The sequence below is a fragment of the Leptidea sinapis genome, chromosome 40, assembly GCF_905404315.1.
Source record: "Leptidea sinapis chromosome 40, ilLepSina1.1, whole genome shotgun sequence".
Lineage (NCBI taxonomy): Eukaryota > Metazoa > Arthropoda > Insecta > Lepidoptera > Pieridae > Leptidea > Leptidea sinapis.
Window position 1 is genome coordinate 725,955 of NC_066304.1, and position 21,277 is coordinate 747,231.

At 35.5% G+C, this 21,277-nt stretch overlaps 1 protein-coding gene across 1 annotated transcript in view; it reads left to right on the forward strand.

Moving 5' to 3' along the window:
• Positions 1-3,173: 3,173 nt before the first annotated feature.
• Positions 3,174-21,277, forward strand: part of LOC126976301 (A-kinase anchor protein 13) — a 76,884-nt gene continuing 58,780 nt past the window's right edge. The window contains exons 1-2 of the mRNA XM_050824577.1: positions 3,174-3,550; positions 4,751-4,806. Of these exons, the coding sequence (XP_050680534.1) occupies positions 4,764-4,806 (43 nt within the window). The 5' untranslated portion in view covers positions 3,174-3,550; positions 4,751-4,763. The remainder of the gene's footprint in view (positions 3,551-4,750; positions 4,807-21,277) is intronic.

Sequence of the window (21,277 nt, forward strand, 5' to 3'; positions counted from 1 at the left end):
CAGTGTTGTAGCAATAAGGTTCTCTAAATTTTTTATTTAACCATATCGATTTTCTTTGTAAGTTCCGTGTGTTGTGTCATGAAGAATTATGTAATTTTTTGGACTCGTGACAATTCATAAAAATAATAAAATTATCGTAACTATCAAAATTCATTAATTTCGTAATTTATTTAATACCTGCTTTTCTTTAGCAACTTTTTTTACACATTATAATAAACATTGGTACATATAACAAGTAATTCAAGACAAGGGACGGAGATTCAATGACTGAGTTTGTAAAGAATTGTTTTGTAGCTGTTCCTATATTTTGGTCAACACATGCACTAAGGTTTGTTCGACAAAATGTTTCCATTCTGTGCAATAATGTTAAAACTCAAAAATTATTTACTGATATGATACAAGTATTGAATTACAGAATCATTTGAAGAAAAATTCAAATCTCACACTTTTAATAAAAAAAATAATATCGGAGCAAATACTACAACACGAATTGAAAACACGTGCACGTGCCCCATTAATACGGCTGCAACAGCCGCACGGTCGACACTTGAGTCAGTCGTGCTCGGGCTGTCGTACGGTATATACGTTGAATAAACGAAAGTAATAAAATACTTACTCGTGTAGTTTTCTTCACAAGAACCAATGAGTGATCTTCAGCAAGTTAGCAATTGTGATGTCAACAGTAATGACGTCACACCTTTTAAAAACAATACAGAGGGTTCTTTCCTCGTCATCAGAAGTGGGATACGACCAGATTAACTGCAACTAACCAACATCCAGCAGAAGAGACCGTTGGTAGATAACAATGTGCCATTGGAAGCAGGGTCACAAGGACTGCAAGCATACCCATATTATGGAAATCAGATGGGAGGGATACCAAGTCATTTCTTGATGCAAATGATGGAGACGATGCAGAAAATGTCGGTGCACTTATGTGCTTTATCTACCGAAGCAAAGATAAAGGATTCAAGTCTACTTACTTTGACTGTAACGAGTGCGCTGCAATGCGTAGTGCAGAACGACGTGACGTTATATAATACCTTGCGCAGTATTCGCATGATACAGCGACGGTTAAGGGCTGAAAGTCCAATGTCCCTGAGACTGTATCGGCGGAAAACGAATTACCCACTCACCGAGATCCTATTGCACAACACACCCAGCCCATTCCATCAATCATATGAGAAAGGCTGTCACTGCAGCCACACTAAGACTCAGTGTGAGGAAAATCAGAGTAAAGGGAAGTACCTCTATTCAACAATTCAAACAACCAGACGAATATCTTTTATAAATCCACGAGGGAGTCCTACGAGAAAAGTGCCTGAAACGTGGTACCTCTGGCGGTGGTAGCTCAGGCTCAAAACATCCTGATGAAAACCTTTTATTAATCTACGAGAACTCTATTATTTATATTTTTGCAGTTCAACGAGAACTCTACGAGACCCTCCGAGAACTCTACGTGACCCTCCGAGAACTCTTCGAGAACCTCCGAAAAGCCTCTTAAAACTATATATTTTTGCAGTTCAACGAGAACTCTACGAGATCCTATGAGAATCTCCAAGAACTCTACGAGAACCACTGAGAACCCTCAGTTATAATTATAGCATTTGTGTTTATGTAACTACTACAAAGCAACTCAAGTTGATAACAGATGCACTACTCAGAAAAACTTTCTATACTTGCAGGTCAACAAGAACCTACGAGAATCTGCGAGGACTCTGCGAGAATCTCCGAAACCTCTACGAGAACCTCCGAATCCTCTACGAGAATCTCCGAGAACTCTGCGAAAAACTACCAATCCTCTACGAGAATATCCGAGAACCTCCCAATTTTCTAAAAACATCTTTGAGAAATCTACGAGCACACTCAATCCTCTACGAGAATCTTCGAGAACTTTACGAGAATCTTCGAGAACTTTACGAGAACCTTCGATAACTTTACGAGAACCTTTGACAACCTACGGTTACAATAACAGTCCATAAGAACTAACGAGAATCTATAAGAATCCACTACAACTTACAAATACCAACCAGGCTGGTGCAGAGCACGCACCGCCTGTCAGAATGGCCGTATCAGCGCAAATACTACAACACGAATTGAAAACACGTACACGTGCACCGAGCCCCATAAATACGACCGCATTTTAAAACACGTGCAGTAGCACGTGCGCCGGGTCCTACAAATACAGCCGCACGGTCGACACTTGAGTCAGTCGTGCTCGGGCTGTCGTACGGTACAGACCTCTCTGGGACGTCGTAACGCTGCCCGTTGAATAAACGAAAGTAATAAAATACCTACTCGCGTAGTTTTCTTTAGAAGAACCAATGAGTGATCTTCAGCAATACAGCAATTGTGATGTCAACAGTAATGACGTCACACCTTTTAAAAACAATACAGATGTTCTTTCCTCGTCATATTTAATAATAAAATATTGCTGTTTATGTAATTTTTACTGTATGTTTTACATTAGTTGTTTGCGTAAAAGTTTATTTTTTAATATTTATTTATTTATCCCGACGTTTCGTGACATTCGCAGGAGCATTAATCATAGAAAATTCTATATACTTACTAAGATGATTTAGATACCTACCTATGTGGACGGACCGACGGACCGGTCTTATGACGGTCAGTAATTATGTGAACACAGCCGCCCACATTCTCCTGTTGAACCAGAGGAATAACAGAAGCGTTGCCGGCCTCTTAGAAGGTACACTAATCTAGCTAATAATATGTATAGTTAAAAATCTATGACTGATGCCCTCATACATAACATCCATCTTAATATCATACGTATCTGACATCTACCACTATTTTGCTAGAGTAAATTTGTTATACATAATAATAATATTATATCTATTATTATTATTACTAGCTGACGGTTCAGAACACTGTCAATAGAAAAAAAGTTGAAGTAAGTTTTCGGGAGTAATGAAGCCATCGGAAATGTGTAATGAGTTAAAAAATGAATCAAAAACGTATTTCTGCTTTTTTTATCTATTAAGGAGTAATTAAGTTAAATGGATTAGGACAAAATAAACGCCGAATTCACACTCTATAGAAATAATTGACACCTTTTGACAGTAATCGTCAAGTCTACATTAATATATATATCATCTGCGGTCTTCCATATGACATCGAAAACTTCAAAAAGTTTTTGGAGTCGTCGACATTTCTATAGAACTATAAATTCATTCAAAGTTTAAAGTTATAAAAGTTCTTGATGCCATTTATGCCCGATAATGTTAAGTTTAAAATTGAAAAACATTATGTTACGATAAAGTGTTATTAAAATTTGTAGTTATAGAAAATTGCTACACTTTTTTAAGAAATTTGTTATATCAACTTCTAATAACTGTTTATTGTTTTGTGTAGGTGGCTATGTCGGTATAGTTTTGAACAGATGTGAAAGTGTATTTTCGCATACAATTTAGACCCCATTGTCTAAACTTTCCGGGTGATTGTTGAGTTATTATGCCGAGCAAGTGCTATGTGTGATATATTTATTATTTAGTGATGCATAGTGTTGAATTTCAAATTTAAAAGATCTGAATTGGTAAGTACTTTTTTATCCAAACGGTAGGTAATCAATCTAAACATAGATAACAAAGTATTTGTTTACATCATTACATGAAGAAAGAAACTTATATGAAAACAGCTATTTCAGTGACATTAATTACGTTTTGAAAATGAAACTATCGAATTAATTAATTTAATTACTAAACTTATGTATTGTTTGGTTCATGTAATTGGGTGGTAAGGTGAATTGATTCAAGTTCATGCAGTGGCCAAGCAAATAAATCTGGTTAAGTTTGCAACACATAATATGGCTGACATTTATTTAAAAAGAAAGTATTTTCATTTGAAAGAGCAGGACAAATGCATGGATGGGTCACTTGATGGTGAGTGATCACAGTTGAAATTGTCACACACCCTTGTTGTACTTACTTTATTTCTGGTACATAATGTATTATATCAATTGGAAAGCACTATTCAAGGAAAGTTATTTAACAATTTAATGATTTTCAAGTCTAGAGCATCAGGTAGCTCAAAAGGCAGCAACATATTTCTTTACTTTTGGTATTGCAGATGCCTTTAGGTGGGTAGTTATTTTAACTTTCCATAAGGAAAAAAAAACTGAGCCATATGACTGCAGATCAGAAGTGAAAACTTCCAAAGTAGTTGTGAAGCTATCTTCACAAATTTTTTAACATTATTTTTGTGTTTGTATGGCATGTTTTAGGAAGTTTTTTAGTAGAACTTATTAAACAGCTATGGCATTATTATCATCATCTCTAAAACTGATACTATTGGTTAGTAACATAAGAAATTAATATAACAAGCATGTTAAGATCAACAGTTAAACTTTTCTCATTTCATAAATGGGAAATAAAGTTTTGACTTAAAAATTTATATGAGGCATAACTGTGCAATCAGAGTTTCCCAGAACGAAAAGGATAAACTTGAAAAAATACTTGCTGATTGGCTGCTTTTGTCCCATTTTCTCAGGTACCCTGTATTTTATCTAGGTACCACCAAGTATTATTATATTACTAGGTATAATTTGTAAAATGAATGTAAAGATAAGTGTTAAGTATTTAATGTCTTTATGTTCTTCCTTCATTATTCATGTTGGTAACATATCTTTCTCAAAATAATATTTCATACATCTTGTACTAGAAATATTTTTTTTATTTCTTTTTTCTGACCCAAGGGTATGTCACAAATTGAATGAACTTTATCAATTTTCTTGCAGAAGGGGATCAGACATGAATTTGCCATCACAGGACAATGTTGCTGCATTATCATCAGGTTTTTTTCTTTAATCTTATTATTTGCCTACTCTTTCCAATTTTAATTTTTTGAAAATTTTAATTTTAATTTATATCTGTGGGTGAAATGGTAGTGTATGGGTGTTACAGATCATAATATATTGTTTGTTTGTGTGTGCAACAAACATACAATATTTTATATTATTTTGAACCAATAATCAGCTTTGAGATTTTACTAAGAAAAAAAATTTTTGCATTCGTTTTTTTTCTAACAACATTAAATATCACCTTTCATCCAACCTTGTATGGATCACAAAATCTTTACAATTTTTTCTAGTTATTTTGACTTTTGTTGTTAATTTCATCTATCCATACATCTTCGATGAAAGGTGGTTATTGCTCCAATTCCTGGAATAGTTGGATGAGGGCAGCAGAGAACCTGTCATAGTGAACATCTTTGAGGAGGCTTTTGTCTTGCGGCTGAAATGAAGCCCATGTTGTGTACAATGTGTTGCCGCCGTATCATATATTTACACATTAATTATTTATAATATTTAACACCGTATACCCCATTTACGGGCTAACTCAACATGCAATTAATTAATTAAATTACAAGTATACTTAATAACATTATAAACATAAGAGAACTTCCTTGTTTACTTACCTAGATTACTTTAGAAAGTAGTTACCTACACAAAAATATAAAAAAATTATAACTATTTTATATAAACTAAATTTAAAGTACAGCAACTATTATTAAATACGAAAAAACGAATGATATTATTTAATTAAATTATTTTTAATTTTGCGCTTGGAAATCGATGCAGAGTTCCGAAATATGTCCGATTCTGCTATTTTAAATATATTGTTATAGGACATTACAATTCTGTTAATGATGATGATGATTGCTCCAATAATGTAATATAATAATACTTAAAATATGTTCGTCTCCAATACTACAGTGTTTGAAGACAAAGGTCAAATCAGTGTGTGTTCCTAGTGATGACTTATGGTATGCAGACATGGTCGCTAACTATGGGCCTTATGAGACATTCTTGGTCGCTCAGAGGGCAGGAGAGGCTGGAGAAGGCTATGCTCGGAGTTTCCCTGCGAGATCGAATCAGAAATGAGGAGATCCATAGGAGAACCAAAGTCACCAATATAGCCCAAATAATTGCGAAACAAATATGAGAGAGTTGACCAAGACATACCAAGATTTATGAACCAGGCGTCACTCGAACGGTTGGCTCAGTGGAAGAGCGCTCGAACGGAACCCGAGAGGTCACGGGTTCGAGTCCCGCAATGTTCATAAATTTTGGTTACAAATTTAATTTGTTTAATAAATCCCAGAAGTGAGTGATATCACTTTAAAAGTGAGTGATATAACAGATTGTTTAAATATGTATCTTGGATTATTAAACTTTATTTGATGGAAATTTAACTTTTCTTGTGTTGTCGAAAGCACATACTGTTTTTTATAAAAGGCATAAAAGGCATTTATTTTCTCAAAATTGATTCCTTTAGAATTCTTTTTGATGTCATTTCTTATACTACTACCGCTTCGGAAACAAATGGCGCTCTGAGAGAGGAAGCGGCGCAAGAAACTCTCCCAGCATTCTTTTTTTTGCGCTCTTTTCAATTAAAATATACAATACAATATATTCAAAAGTTTGTACAAAGGCAGCCTACGTTTTGTAGTGATACATAGTGGTCATTAACAACTTATCTTAAAACAATGAGTGACTGTTTTGAAGTCATAAAACCTGTGATAATTGTGGTATGTTAGGAATGCTGTATGCATTTTTAAATCTTACTGGAAATAATTATTTATCAAAAGTTATAATGATGTTAAGATGATTTTATTGAGATTTTCAGTATTTTGTGTGAAGTTTTCATTTTATTTTGTGTTATTACAAAGTCTCAATACAGTTATTATCTTTAAACAAACAGAATTCACGCTCATGAAAAATGACTCTCAAACTTTAGCCGAAAAACTGCGCTGATATTTAATCCTTATACCAGTGGTGCTCAAACGGTCGATCGCGAGTGCTTTTTGAGTCGATCTCGAGAAAAAAATCCGATATAGAACTATTCACAGATTTAGTTGTAGGTAACTAAAATCGGTAATTACCTACGATCTTATGATAAGTATGCTCAGGACATGCAGTGTCATGCAGATTCAACATCCGAAGTCACTCTTAAGTTTAGAACTATAGAAACTAGAATGCGTTTGTTTTATAAGAACTAATAAAACTTACGAGGTTATTTCATTGATGTTTTAGAGCAGACCTACGCTTACCTTGACCAAAAAAATGCATATTATTGTTCGCAAAACACTTGTCATCGTGACACTCCACATACGATAGACGACAATCTTTCATCACACATACTTGAAGCTTCTCAGAGTCGATCGATCGTAGTCTAACAATTTTGAGGTAGATCGCTAGCAGTTCAAGCTTGAGCACCCCTGTCTTATACCCTTTTCTATACCACTTACAATAAACCCATATACTGGTGTCCCGCAAGGCTGCGTGCGGTGTACAATGTTTCTTCTGCATATCAGCGGCATTCATTGCTATGCAGATGACAATACAGGTTGTGCTTCTTACAACGGCCACAAATATCTCTCCTGATTGCGTAGAGAAGAACATGAACAAACTTGAGTGTGAAATCGAGTCTCACTACTAAATAGTATCCCTTTTTAGTATCTCCTCGGCTTACCACAAATTGTAACTCGACGACACGTCGATGCCATGTATGCCAATACATACTGTATGATGACATCGATAAATCGCGCGTGGTTTAGAGCTCTGGTCACTTGGAAAGGAACGCCAGATTGGCCACAAAAATCCTGGTGTGCATAGAATGACGAGACAGTACTTCAAGCCATCGCCTTCATTTATAATAGACGAATTTGACCTCACTTACAGTATTTTTGAACTCTAGACCAATTTTGTATGATAATGATATCAATATCGTCATCATATGTGCCTTTCTGTTGCTTTTGATATTTTTGTTTTTCTAGGTGTGTATGACTTGACTAAATCGCAAAGAGAAGCCTTGTAAGAGAGCGAGTAAAAATAGAATAGATTAAATATATTAATACATTAAAAAGTCCGACACAGAATATATCGATATCGATATATATATAGAATGATGAACATTCAGTTTCCAAACTTCCGTTACGATGTTTTTGTACCCAGGTATTTTAGCCTAAACTGTTTCTTATTGATCTCTATTTTGTGCCACCCGCGATTTCGCGACAGTTATATTCATTTACAATCCTTCAATTTGAGACGCATTACTCACCAGTGGGAAGGTACCACAACGGCGCCTATTTCTGCCGTGAAGTAGTCATGTGTAAACATTACTGTGTTTCGGACTGAAGGGTGCCGTAGCTAGTGAAATTACTAGGCAAGTGAGACTTAACATCTTACCTATGTCTCAAGGTGACGAGCGCAATTGAAGTGCCGCTCAGAATTTTTAGTGTATCAATTCCCATTAGCTGGACCTCCCGCTCGTCTTGTCCCTTATTTTCATAAATAAAAAAAAACTCTGCTAGGTGACGCAAAAGAAATTCTCGATTTTTTCGAGTTAATTATTAAAAAGTAAATAAGTGATAAAAACCCTTAAAACATATTTTAGAGAACAGTTCTCGCCAAATTTTATCCGCTCTGAAATAAAGACTTGTAACAATAGCAATTAACACTAAAGGTCGGGTTATTTGCTATGCCGTTTATTTGTACAATTCAACTTCAAACTTGATGTTATCATATGCAAGTTCTTCCCTGCGACGATGTTCGGAGCGCTATGTCATAATCTTTGACGAGAACGAATGCATTAACCTATAAACACTGTGAATAAATTAAGATATCAATTTGGTACCTATATAGAGTAGCACCCGCATAATGCCCTGAAACTTAAGACATGTTTTCATAAATTTCTTAACGCTGCATACGATTCGTCATCCCTTTTAATACGCCAACGTGAAGCAGTAATGTGTAAGCATTACTGTGTTTCGGTCATAAGGGCGCCGTAGCTAGTGAAATTACTGGGCAAATTAGAATTGAGACTTCACAGCTTATGTCTCAAGGTGACGAAGCAATTGTAGTGCGGCTCAGAATTTTTGGGGTTTTTATTAAAACCTGAGCGGCACTGCATTGTAATGGGCAGAGCGTATTAATTAACATCAGCTGAACGTCCTGCTCGTCTCGTCCCTTATTTCATAAAAAACCGAATACTGCAGGGTTTTCCTGGATATTCTACCATTGACGACAATGTGGCACCCTTCGAACTTCAATGAATTGAAGATCTTATTGAGAATGTGATTAACACACAAAATGGAGCCCTAAGTGAGAATGATAAAGACGAAGAGGAGTCAACTCCTATTTTGTCAATCGGCCAGGCATTATCAGCTGTTAGTTATTTAAGACGCCTTGCAGCTTCTTTAAATCAAAGAAGTGTAAAAGTTAAATTATGTTGAAAATCTTGTAATTGCTAATAATAATAATATTGACACACTTTTACACCAATTATCTTGCCTCAAATTAGGCATATAGCTTGTGCTATGAGTTTCAAGACAACGATATATTTAATACAATATACTTACTTTAACATACATAAATAATTATAAACATCCATGACCCGGAAACAAACATCCCTATTCATCATATAAATGCTTGCACCTACCGGGATTCGAGCCTGGGAGCTCTAGCTTAGTAAGTAGGATCGCTAACCACTCGGCTATACAGGTCGTCAGGCTAATGCATCAAAATCTTTATTTCAAACCAACATAAGTGATTTATTCAAATAACGTAATATAAATTTCATTCTGTCTTTAATTTATTAATGTATAATTAAATACCTAAATACATCGATATTAGAACATAATACCTTTTTTATATATAAAACATTTTATTACCAATAAAAGCAGTGATAGGGCTAAACCGTTACACCCAAGCAGCATTCGTTCAAGAGCATGACGCATGGATCAGCCAGCGCTTCCCTCGCCCTATCTTAGGGAAGGCAACGAAACTGCTGCAAGCAATGACATTAAGCAAACAATAATTATATGGTTGTTGGTATATGGTTGTCAAACCATGTGTAAAAAAATAATTCATAGATTTATTCTAACAATAAATAAATCTTGAAATCTGAATCTTGAATGAAGTTGAAATAATAAATAATATTTAATAATTAATTATTAAAAAATAATTCTTTTAACTATTTCAATTTGAAAAAAAAATATTTTGGGTCTCGACTCGAAATAAAAACTATCCTATCTCTCAAGTTGGATCAATTAGTACACAGTGTGCGAAATTTGATTAAAACCGGTTCAGTAGTTTAGAAGTTCATCGCGGGCAAACAAATGGATACGAAATTTTTATACATAAAGATATTGTTCGTGAACCACGTCTTCTACAGATTATGTATAGACTAGCTAAATACATAAAGGTCACTACTACGTAAAGGCTTTCTGAAATGTTCAGGTAATAGTTGCGGATCGATTCCGCGCAGGCGCCTCACTCCTCACAGGCCCACAAAGACACGCCAGCAGGCCTTCGAAATGGCCGTGCAAAAATACAATAAAAACACCACGAAATCGAAACAAAAATAATACAATAGTGTAACGAAAAAGATAATAGTGCAGCGGAAATACTGAACGAATACAAAATACTGATATTAGTGATGTGCTTGTATAGTGTCGAGTCATCACTTGCTTATATCGATAAAGTCATGAATGTGTATTTAATATGAAGAATTCTTTATTGCCTTGGCGCGAGCTAATATAAAACATAATCCATACACTTAACGGCATTGTAAATGACACGAACCGTAATACAGGCGTTGAATGATTAATAAAGTAGTTAGACCCCGTTTGACCTCCATTGGTACGGGACCCAAATTTGGCAACTCGAAGATTGCACTTAAAAAAACTCGACATGTTTGGGTAAGTATTGTTTTTTTCACTTGTAGAGTTCACTTGTTGCATCTCCATTTGGCACGAGTTTTTACGCATTACGTAACTTGATATTTTAGAGCGCTGCTTACGGCGGACTATTTATGAGCCATGAAATGAATTTAGTTCGGTTTAATGGTAAATTTAGATGTATAATCTATATATTAGTTATAATAAAACTGTAGAGTCGACGTTCATTGGATATTTTTTTGTTTAAACGGATAGTTTAAACAAATTTTGTTTAAACTTTCCTGTCCTTGTCCGCCTGTCTGTTCTTTTTTTGTACATGCCAATCTCTGGAACTACTGCATAGACTTTCATAAAACTTTTACGAATACCTAAGCTGTGCTTAAGCATATAAGCCTGGAGCAACATTTAAGCACGGACTCAAGGAGCACAGAGAAAATGTTATGGTTTAATTGCATGGTTTACATTAATAATAGGGATTCATATATATGCACCCTAATTACACTATTGTAGTTGCGGGCTCAGTTAGTATTATTTAAAATACGATTAAATGTGAACATTTAAATGCTTGGGGTTGTCTCAAGGTGAATTTGTTTCAATTTTCCACGTCTTTACTAATTAATTTTTTTTGCATATAAAGATCATTAAGTTATTAAAGTATATACCTAGAATATATACGTTAGGTCCTAGATCATAACTAGCAGCTAAGCATCTAACAGCTGTGAAAACATCGAAAAAAATTGAATGTAAAACTACCCTCTATTTTGAGAAATGCACCCATACTAACACAAAGTGTCATACAAATCACGAGTGTAAGACGTAGTTTGTCACGCACACTAAACTAATATTCCTGGCCTGTTGTTATCGGTTTTCTTCCAGCAAGAGACTATCTAGACGTTTAATTTATCTTAGCGTTAAGTATAGAGGACCTGACAACCTGATAATTTGTGACTCAATATTCAAAATGATTCAAATCGTGGCTGACTGACCTCACCCCTTCCCATCACAATGCCCCTTGCCCGTTTGCCCTCTCTTATATACAGAAACATGACTATTAGCTTAATTTTATTGTACGGAACCCGCTCCAAGTGAGTTTGCCTCGCACTTGTCCAGTTTTGTAGTTACCCATGTCTTGGTGTAGAATTACCTACTGCAGAAGAAAGTTCGTTCACAATTTGATTGTCCGTGGAAGAGTTCGTTCACAATTTGATTGTCCGTGGAAGAGAGTTTCTTGAGAACCCCAGTGTGTATCAACGCCACAGAGCCATTAAGAATTTATTTTAGTGAAATTACTGAGCCCCACAGATTCTCAGTATGATTTGCGTAGGGCGTTCAATTGAAAGTGAGAATACTTAAGTTACCGGTAACTTTTATTAAAACTAATTTTATTTTTGGATACGGACTATTGTGTACCTTAGAAATTCTTTTTTATACACTTAAAATTCCTTTTTTAAGTAACTCTTCATCCTAATCATCAGCCGGAAGACGTCCACTGCTGGACAAAGGCTTCCCCCAAAGATCTCCACGAGGATCGGTCCTGCGCTGCCCTCATCCAACATATTCCGGCAATCTAGATCGTCGGTCCATCTTGTGGGGGGGCCTACCAACACTGCGTCTTCCAGTACGTGGTTGCCATTCGAGGATTTTACTGCCTCACCGGCCATCTGTCCGTCGAACTATGTGCCCTGCTCACTGCCACTTCAGTTTCACATCTTCTGCCCCACCGGCCATCTATCCATGGAACTATGTGCCCTGCCCACTGCCACTTTAGTTTCGCAATCATTTCTGATGTGATCTCGCAGGGAAACTCCGAGCATAGCCCTCTCCATTGCTCTCTGAGCGACCTTGAGTGATCTACCTATGGATGGATACTCTTGGATGTCTAATTTGTGTGTGTGTATGTTTAACTAAGTATATCGTATTAAATATGTCGTTGTCTTTCAACCCATAGTACAGGCTATGCCTAGTTTGGGGCTAAATAATTTGTGTTAAAGTGTGTCAATCTTATTATTAATTACCCAATAAAAATAATATGGTTATAGATCGTTTTAAATATTTTACAAAGGGAACCCTTAAATAGAAGGGAACATTTAAATGGAACGGGCGTATATCAAAGGAAACGCTAAAAGCTTTGCGGTTAATGCTTTTTAATAAACTTATCACTTCATTTTAGTTGCAGCGAAATGTGCAGCAGTTTTAATTTAATAGAAACGGTATTGTGGTCGTTTATTCATAACCATCCGTTGTTCATTCTAACTCGGATGTGCTAAGTATAGACAAAAAATTTTTTTTTGATGAATCCGCCGATGGCTAAAGATTGTGTAGTATTATCGTTTCTTATGACTACCTTCTGTCTCTTGGACGTCTTAGATCTGGAATCAATATAAAAAGGCAAAGTTTACCAGTGGGAGGCACCTTTGCACAGGATGCCGGATTATGGGTTACCACAACGGCGCCTTTTTCTGCCGTGAAGCAGTTATATGTAAGTATTACTGTGTTTGGTCTGAAGGGCGCCAGACAACTTGCAACACGTAAGGAAGGAGTGTGCGCTTTTTTTGAAGGTACCCATGTCGTATCGTCGCGGAAACACCGCATAAGGAAGCTCATTCCACAGCTTTGTAGTACGTGGAAGAAAGTTTCTTGAAAACCGCTCTGTGGAGGACCGCCACACATCCAGGATTATCATAAAGTTTAGAATTATCATAAGATTATCACACACTATCATAAACTTGCTCACGGCGCGGAGTCATTCTTTTTTTACTAGTCCGTGATTTGCTTGGCTGCTACTGGTTTTTTACCCGCTTTTTATTAGCTTCACCTGCATGTATATTTGTTTGTAACCGACTCATTTGGGCGCGATTTTGACCCACTTTTAAGGGCCCGATTTAGTTCAAACTTCGATATTTATCAAGGACCGATGACAATATAAAATGATTCAATTTTTGAATTTGCCAAAATAAGATATTTGTTAATTTATATAATTTTCATCAATCGTCTATAAGGCAAGAAATGGTGTTATTTTTTAATTTCAAAATAAATTTCAATTTTCGGTTTTCTATAAAAAGCTACATGCAGCTAAAATTATTTATTTTAAATTTAATCTATACTAATATTATAAAGCTGCAGTGTTTGTTTGTTTGTTTGAACGCGCTAATTTCTGGTACTACTGGTCCGATTTGAATGATTCTTTCAGTGTTGGGTAGTCCATTTATCGAGGAAGGCTGTAGGCTATGTTTTTTTTTTCAAAATTAGGGATCCGTAATAAAATTGCTATTTTGTAACACAAGGTGTAAAATCGAAAACCTATTTTTGCGTGCGCTGCAAAAACTATTGACAATAGAACAAAATGATGTACAGGCTATAATATAGGCAATATTTTATTACTTATAAAACTATCGCGTGAATTATACTTTATATGGGAAAACAACGTTTGCCGGGTCAGCTAGTATATTATAACGATCATTTTTACCCAGAGATTCTTAATTTATTTGTATTACAGTCATTTTGCGCACGATTGCTAAACACTGCACAATTCTCCCATTATCTGGAGCGTTGTAGGCTTCCGGAGCAATGTAATGCAATATACCTATGAGATAGTCGTCCTCCAAGGAATTAGTATTTACAACATTTCTATTACCTTCTTATAGAAATTTCTATGGTTCGGGAATACTCAGCTGTGATTTCACAAAGTGGCTGAGCGAGGCAAGAAGTTTTATGCGTAACGAACTGTTTTGAAATGCAAGGCCTCAACGTGGTGCGGTATTAGCCTGGACAGTTCCTTCGAACACTCCTCGTGATAAAACGGTGTCAAACCGATTGGAGAGGCTCAGGATCGATTGCTTAAAGTATAAATGGGGGAATAATTAAAAAAAACCGTTGAAGTAGATTTTCGTCCAGGATTCAGGACTGAGCAAATTAATTAAATTTTTAAAATAAAAGAACACTTACCATATGTTATGCTGTTGCTACACTTTGTGTAAATAATGATGTGTTCACGGTCGTCTAGTACATTATCTTATTCCATCATCAATGGTCTTGGAGGCGCACGCGATATTTTTGTTATGTTTATGAAAATGATACGTCATGCCCATTACAATGCAGTGCCGCTTAGGATTATTGAAAATCCCAAACATTCTGAGCGGCACTACAATTGCGCGCGTCACCTTGAGACATGATGTTAAGTCTCGTTTGCCCAGTAATTTCACTAACTACGGCGCCCTTCGGACCGTTACAGTAATGTTTACACATTACCGCTTCACGGCAGAAATAGGCGTCGTTGGTTGGTACCCAGGAGCCTCCTACTGGTATAAAGAATATTTTGATGTAAAGAATATTTTAGCCAGTTTTTCCTGCGTGGTAGTCATCGCACCCTTATTAGGTACACGCTCGTTTGTCCTCCTCTTAAAAATACAAACCTTTTATCATATCTATTATTGTAGATTGGGCTATTTGACTGTTTTTTTTGAAATTACCTAAGAAATCCGAGCAATTTTATTACACCTAACAATACGTTGCTATCTTAAATCAAGATTTAACTATTAAATCGAGAGTTTCTTGCGCCGCTTCTTCTCTCTCAGAGCGCCATTTGTTTCCGAAGCGGTAGTAGTATCTAGTAGTATAGTATAAGAAATGACATCAAAAAGAATTCTAAAGGAATCAATTTTGAGAAAATAAATGCCTTTTATGCCTTTAATCATACTTATCAATTCAGTTGTAATTTTGCTGTAGGGGCGTGTTGATTGTCTTTTTTTTTAAACTAATGAAATCTAGATTAAATTTCTATTAAATTGCCAAATTAATTGTAACGCGGGCGAATTGACTAACTCTAACTGCCAGTATTAGACTATATTTAAATAACAATAGTAAAATACTGCCACCACATACTGTATTGGAAATGCTGAAATAAATTAAAAACAAAAAAAAATGTTAAAAAAACAAGTCAGATTACTTTCATTCTTCGAAGTGGATAGATAAATAATACAGTGTTATTGAGTCGGCGGAAGTTGAACTCTTTTTGTGAAAATTGTGCAAAAATATTTAAACAAGTCTATTTTATTGCAGACAAACGATTGGTTTGAAGGGAGACATGCCCGCTAGCGGCCGTTTTCAATAACGTATCTCTAGTTACGGATACATTGCTGTCACCGTTTAATGACAAGATCTTATCTATCCATAGTTATGTCCAATATAGGTAGTTATATAACCGTTCCCAATATACTATCTACAGATAGAGATAAATTACTACCTTCTCCTGTCAGTAATTAGCTGTCAATAGTCTGAAGCTGTCCCAATATACCCGATAAGTCATTCTTATCGCCTTATATTGGGACGCGTGAATTGCAATTTCCATACAGACTTTATATCGCTGGTAAGCTATACGTCGTCCTATTGACAGACAGCGTGCATGGATAAGGTGAGTTACCGTCGATATGTTTATTGGGACAGAAAAGTCAAGGATAGTTACGATTTTTATCTCAAGTGATAGACTGAATATTGGGAACGGCCGATAGTCCAATACTATCTGTCAAAAGGTTATTGATGTGTAAGTAAGCGTAAAAGGATAGATTTGTCTATTTCTAGTAAGTTTAACTAAGGATAGATAGGTTATTGAAAACGGCCGTAGATCAGTACCAAGCATAAACTTACATTATATCAGCGTATAGACAAAATAACTAAAATACCTATGGAGGCTAGTCTCTTCGGTCGGGCGGTCTGAAACAGAAAGTAGCAGTATTACAATCAAAATAAAATAAACTTTATTCAATAAGGCGTAAACTGTGCGCTTTTGAATCGTCACTACAAAATATATATCTTTTAAATTACTGAGTTTACCATAATATTTTTGTAAAAAGTTGAGCTCGTGAGAAGAACATAATATAAGAAACTCAACGGCCGCTCTTTTCAATCAAATAGAGTAATTTAAAATGGCTGTAATGAATAACAAATTAGTCTGTAAGGTGCTGCATCCAATATATGAGTCCTCTTTAAATGATATATAAACTATTTCATAAAAAGTAATAAAGAATGAACTGTTTTAATATAAATTATCTTATATTGGATCCATCAACCTTAAGAGCTTGAATTCGAAATTTGAATTGTTTGTGTAAGGATGCTTCGTGAACATTATAGTCGTGATTACTGTCACAATCCGACTAGTAAATACATAGATAAGCGCGTTTAAACTATCAATCAATTCTTATTTAGAACTCTTCAGCATATTATAGTATAGATTATGAAATACCGACGTGAAGTAGCCTAACGCCTATATGTTTCTCAAGGGTTGGTGCCGATAACAGGCAGGCGGCGAACCTATCTGCACCCTATACTTAGGGCAGGAGCAAAGCCTTTGAATAACCCCGTGCCTGTAACTTTCAAGTGGCCATTTAAGATACTACAGTGGATCGATTGAAGATCACAGCACTGCTCCAATGTGTCAGTTACAGCACAGGTGACTGCCAAAGATCGATTTAAACGTATGAAATTTGGGATATAGATATTTAACCGCCAGCCCTTGTATACTTACGGCCGTTCCCAATATTCAGTCTATATCTTACTTGAGATAAAAATCGTAACTATCGTTGACTTTTCTGTCCCAATAAACTTATCGACGGTAACTCACCTTATCCGTACACGCTATCTGTCAATGGGACGTATAGCTTACCAGCGATATAAGTTTGTATGGCATATACAATTCACGCGTCCCAATATAAGGCGATAAGAATGGCTTATCGGGTATATTGGGACAGCCTCAGATTATTGACAGCTAATTAGTGACAGTAGAAGGTAGTAATATATCTCTATCTGTAGTTCGTATATACCACAAGGCGTCTCTCCCGAAACTTATCGTAAATTCTCTTGGGAACATCCCGCAATGTGGTAAAAGGAACTTTGTTTTTTACTACCTTCCAAAAATGCTGATAACGCACCTGTGATTTCTCTGGTGTTGCATGAGAGTGTGGTTGATGACTTACCATCAGGTGACCCTTGTGCGAACTCTTCAAAAAGCGGCCAAGTGCGAGTCGGATTCGTCCATGAAGGGTTCCGTAGCAGCAAATAACATAATATAAAAGTTCATAAAGTTCGTTGTAACGATTTATGACGTATTAAAACAAAAGTACTTACTAGATCTCGTTCAAACCAATTTTCGGTGGAAGTTGGCATGGTCATGTACATCATATATTTTTTTAGTTTTATCATTCTCTTATTTTAGAAGTTATGGGGGGGGGGGGGGGCACATTTTACCTGTATGGAAGTGTCTCTCGCGCAAACTATTCAGTTTAAAAAATGTAAAATATTTGAAACCTCAATATCATTTTTGAAGACCTATCCATAGATACACGTATGGGTTTGATGAAAAAAAATTTCGAGTTCCAGTTCTAAGTATGGGGAACCCCCAAAGTTTACTGTTTTTTATTCTGTTTTGTGTGAAAATCCTAATGCAGTTCACAGAATACATCTACTTACTAAGTTTCAACACTATAGTCGTTAGAGTTCCGGAAAAGCTGGCTGTGACATACGGACGGGCAGGCAGTCATGATGAATCTATAAGGGTTCCGTTTTTTGCCATTTGGCTACGGAACCCTAATGAAAAACTTGAAAGTGAGCTAAAACTCGATATAGGGGTACAAAATGTTACTACAATACCAACTGCAGTAAAACAAAACAGATTATTGAATGATAATAACGTGAGAGATATTGCACGTAGTTTTGTAATATAAGATTGTCTCGACTGAAATGCGATAGCGACAGTTCCCACAAGGGAGCATTGTGTGCCCTGCGTTTAATACTGTGTGAAATTGTTGCGCCCGCAAAAAACTTTATTACTCGCTACTAATACCTTTACATTTTATGTCGAAATTTCGTATCCATTGAGAGGGCTATACAATAGAATCAATCACGTTTGTCGCACAGGAGGGTAGACAGACATTTGCCAGGGCACTGACAAATTTGCATACCTATTGCTTTTGCCTTATGGAATAGCTACATTTTAATGAATTTATCATTGATATTACAGTTTCTAGAACCTGTTACACTTAGCAACTCCTAAAAATAACAGCACGCTACATAAAATCAATAGATTGCTTTGGATTTAATCTTCAAGATATTAATTTATGATAAATGGCCTTATGAATTTAAATATTTCTATAAAACTCGAAATTTAGAAATGTTTTAATCTATTTACAATAATATAGATGATTTTCTTGTGTTGTTTGTTCATTATCATATCACGGATTGGAAATGAACCGACCGCCCTCAGGCTATAAATATATATTTTACTGTAACGAAATTTTATTTAACAAAATGAAGCTCGCTGAGTTTCTTGCGCCTGTTCTTCTTAGGTCTAAAGCATTGAGTTTCGAATGAGTACCTAGTTTTTGACGATCAATAAGTGACTTAAAATCCTATTTTGAATAAAACTATTTAAATTTGCATTTAATTCGTCAATATCCTTTTCCTTATCCCATCTCAGTTCAAGTTGAGATTTTATTTCTCTAAATTGTACTAGACTAAAGATAATGAAAATAATTGCAGTCGAATTATGCAGATAATTAATTATTAAAATAGTTTGATTAGCTTCTGTATCTCATGACGGTAATGTATTAATGGTGTTATTAATAAAGATGATTGCATAAAATAATTCGATACCAAAACTGAACGATGCAGTATTCGAACTTGCGCCTTTTTAGTACACGACTCCAACGGCCTAATCGCAAAGCTAAACGTCTGAATTACACTTCCCTACTAATTTTATAAATGTGAATGTTAGTTTGTTTGTTACACTTTCACGCCGAAATTACTCAACCCTTTATCATGATATTTAGTACAGAGATAGACTAAAGTTTCAGAAAGGACATACATTAATAGGCTACCATTAATCGCAAAAAGAAGGTTTGGAGGGGTTAATATTGGGGATGGAAGTTAGTATGGACGTTCTTCATTTTTGGAGATAAAACCATGTAAATAAAATAATGAAAGCAATTTATTTACAGTTAACCACAGCAGTTTGTATGTATATTTTTGCAAATTAAGTATCATAAAAAATAAATTTTGCCCAAAGTAATTACTCCACACAGACTAAGTCGCGGGTAAATAAAAGCTAGTAATCCATAAATCTTGGTATGTTTGTTCAACTTTACAGTTGCCATAACTGTCATCAAGGATACAGGATCTAATATACAGTAGACCTGCTCATCCCTAATAATTGCATAATATAGAAAGTTAACTTGAGATATCATTTTTCAAATGTAAACGGAAACTTCAGAGACGCGAGTATGGATCACCATCGACCATACATTCTGGTAAAAACTACTACATTTGTATAATATAAGCCGTAGAAATGAGGGAAATAAATTAAAATAACAATTATTTTTCTTGTTAAAAGATTTTACAGCTTTAATGGACAATAAGCTACTAATAGACAGACGAACATTAAAGTTATCCAACAAGGGTCTCTATTTTCCTTTCAGAAGCAACCCTGCAAAGAAAGTTGACATAAAAACATAGGAAACTAAATCCGCTAAAGATGAAATGAAACTGATATTGAAAAATGTACGAGTCGGGTGCCAGGATATCATTTGAAAAAAGTATAGATGTAGCACCTTCACGTCACCGTCATCAACTTTCTGTTCAACTTTTCGAAAAAGATTGAATTTTGGTTATTATTTAAAATATTGCCAAATATATTGGGGTCAGAACAATTCGATTTTAGTTTCAGTGTGAGTGTACTGTGGACATCTTTTTTGCATGTATAGTTGAATATGCGAACGTGGACAAATGCTCCCTCATGCTCAACTATCTTTTGAGTTTTGGCTTACAGTAGATCGAATTACTTTGGAGAGTGCAGTTGCAACAGTACTGCGAGCCCCTTTTGGAATTCGCTTTACTACTGGAACCGAATTCTTTAATTTTCCTAACAATTCCGAAAAAATGTTCATGATAATCGTTATTTGTCGAGAACAAGGTGCTATGATATAATATATCCAAACTAACACGGAACTGTGCTCTTAACCGGTATGAATTTTTAAGCATCTTGCACCTCTAAAGTAACGTGTAGGAGAGCATAGGTCACAATTCATAAGATTACTGGCTTGGCTACAAACATTGTATGTATTTTGATTATTATGACTCATATTTCACTATTGGTCCATTAAACAGTCACTTCACACACAAGCTCAGCTATTGGTTCTCGAATTAGAATGCAGAAGATAAAATCTGAAAACAATAAATACCTTAGCAACTATATAAACAGGACAAAAATACTTCGGAAATATAGTATCCTAAAACATTGTGATGGGTAGCCACACCGAAACACCAACACTAGAACCGGATGCAGCACCACTTCATGAGGCTGGAATGGGGCAGCAAGCACTGATTTGCAGCGAAAATAATCAGAAACAGAATTAAAATATGTACCAGTAGTATGCTCTGTGTGACAGCTCAGTGACAACAACGTATTAATAATTATTACACACAATAATCAATTTAAATGTTTTGTTTCACCCTTGGGAATAAGTGAGTTAAAAGTGAGTTAAAATCCGTCGGAAATTTGTAATATAAAACATTTAAGATTTAATTTTGAATGATT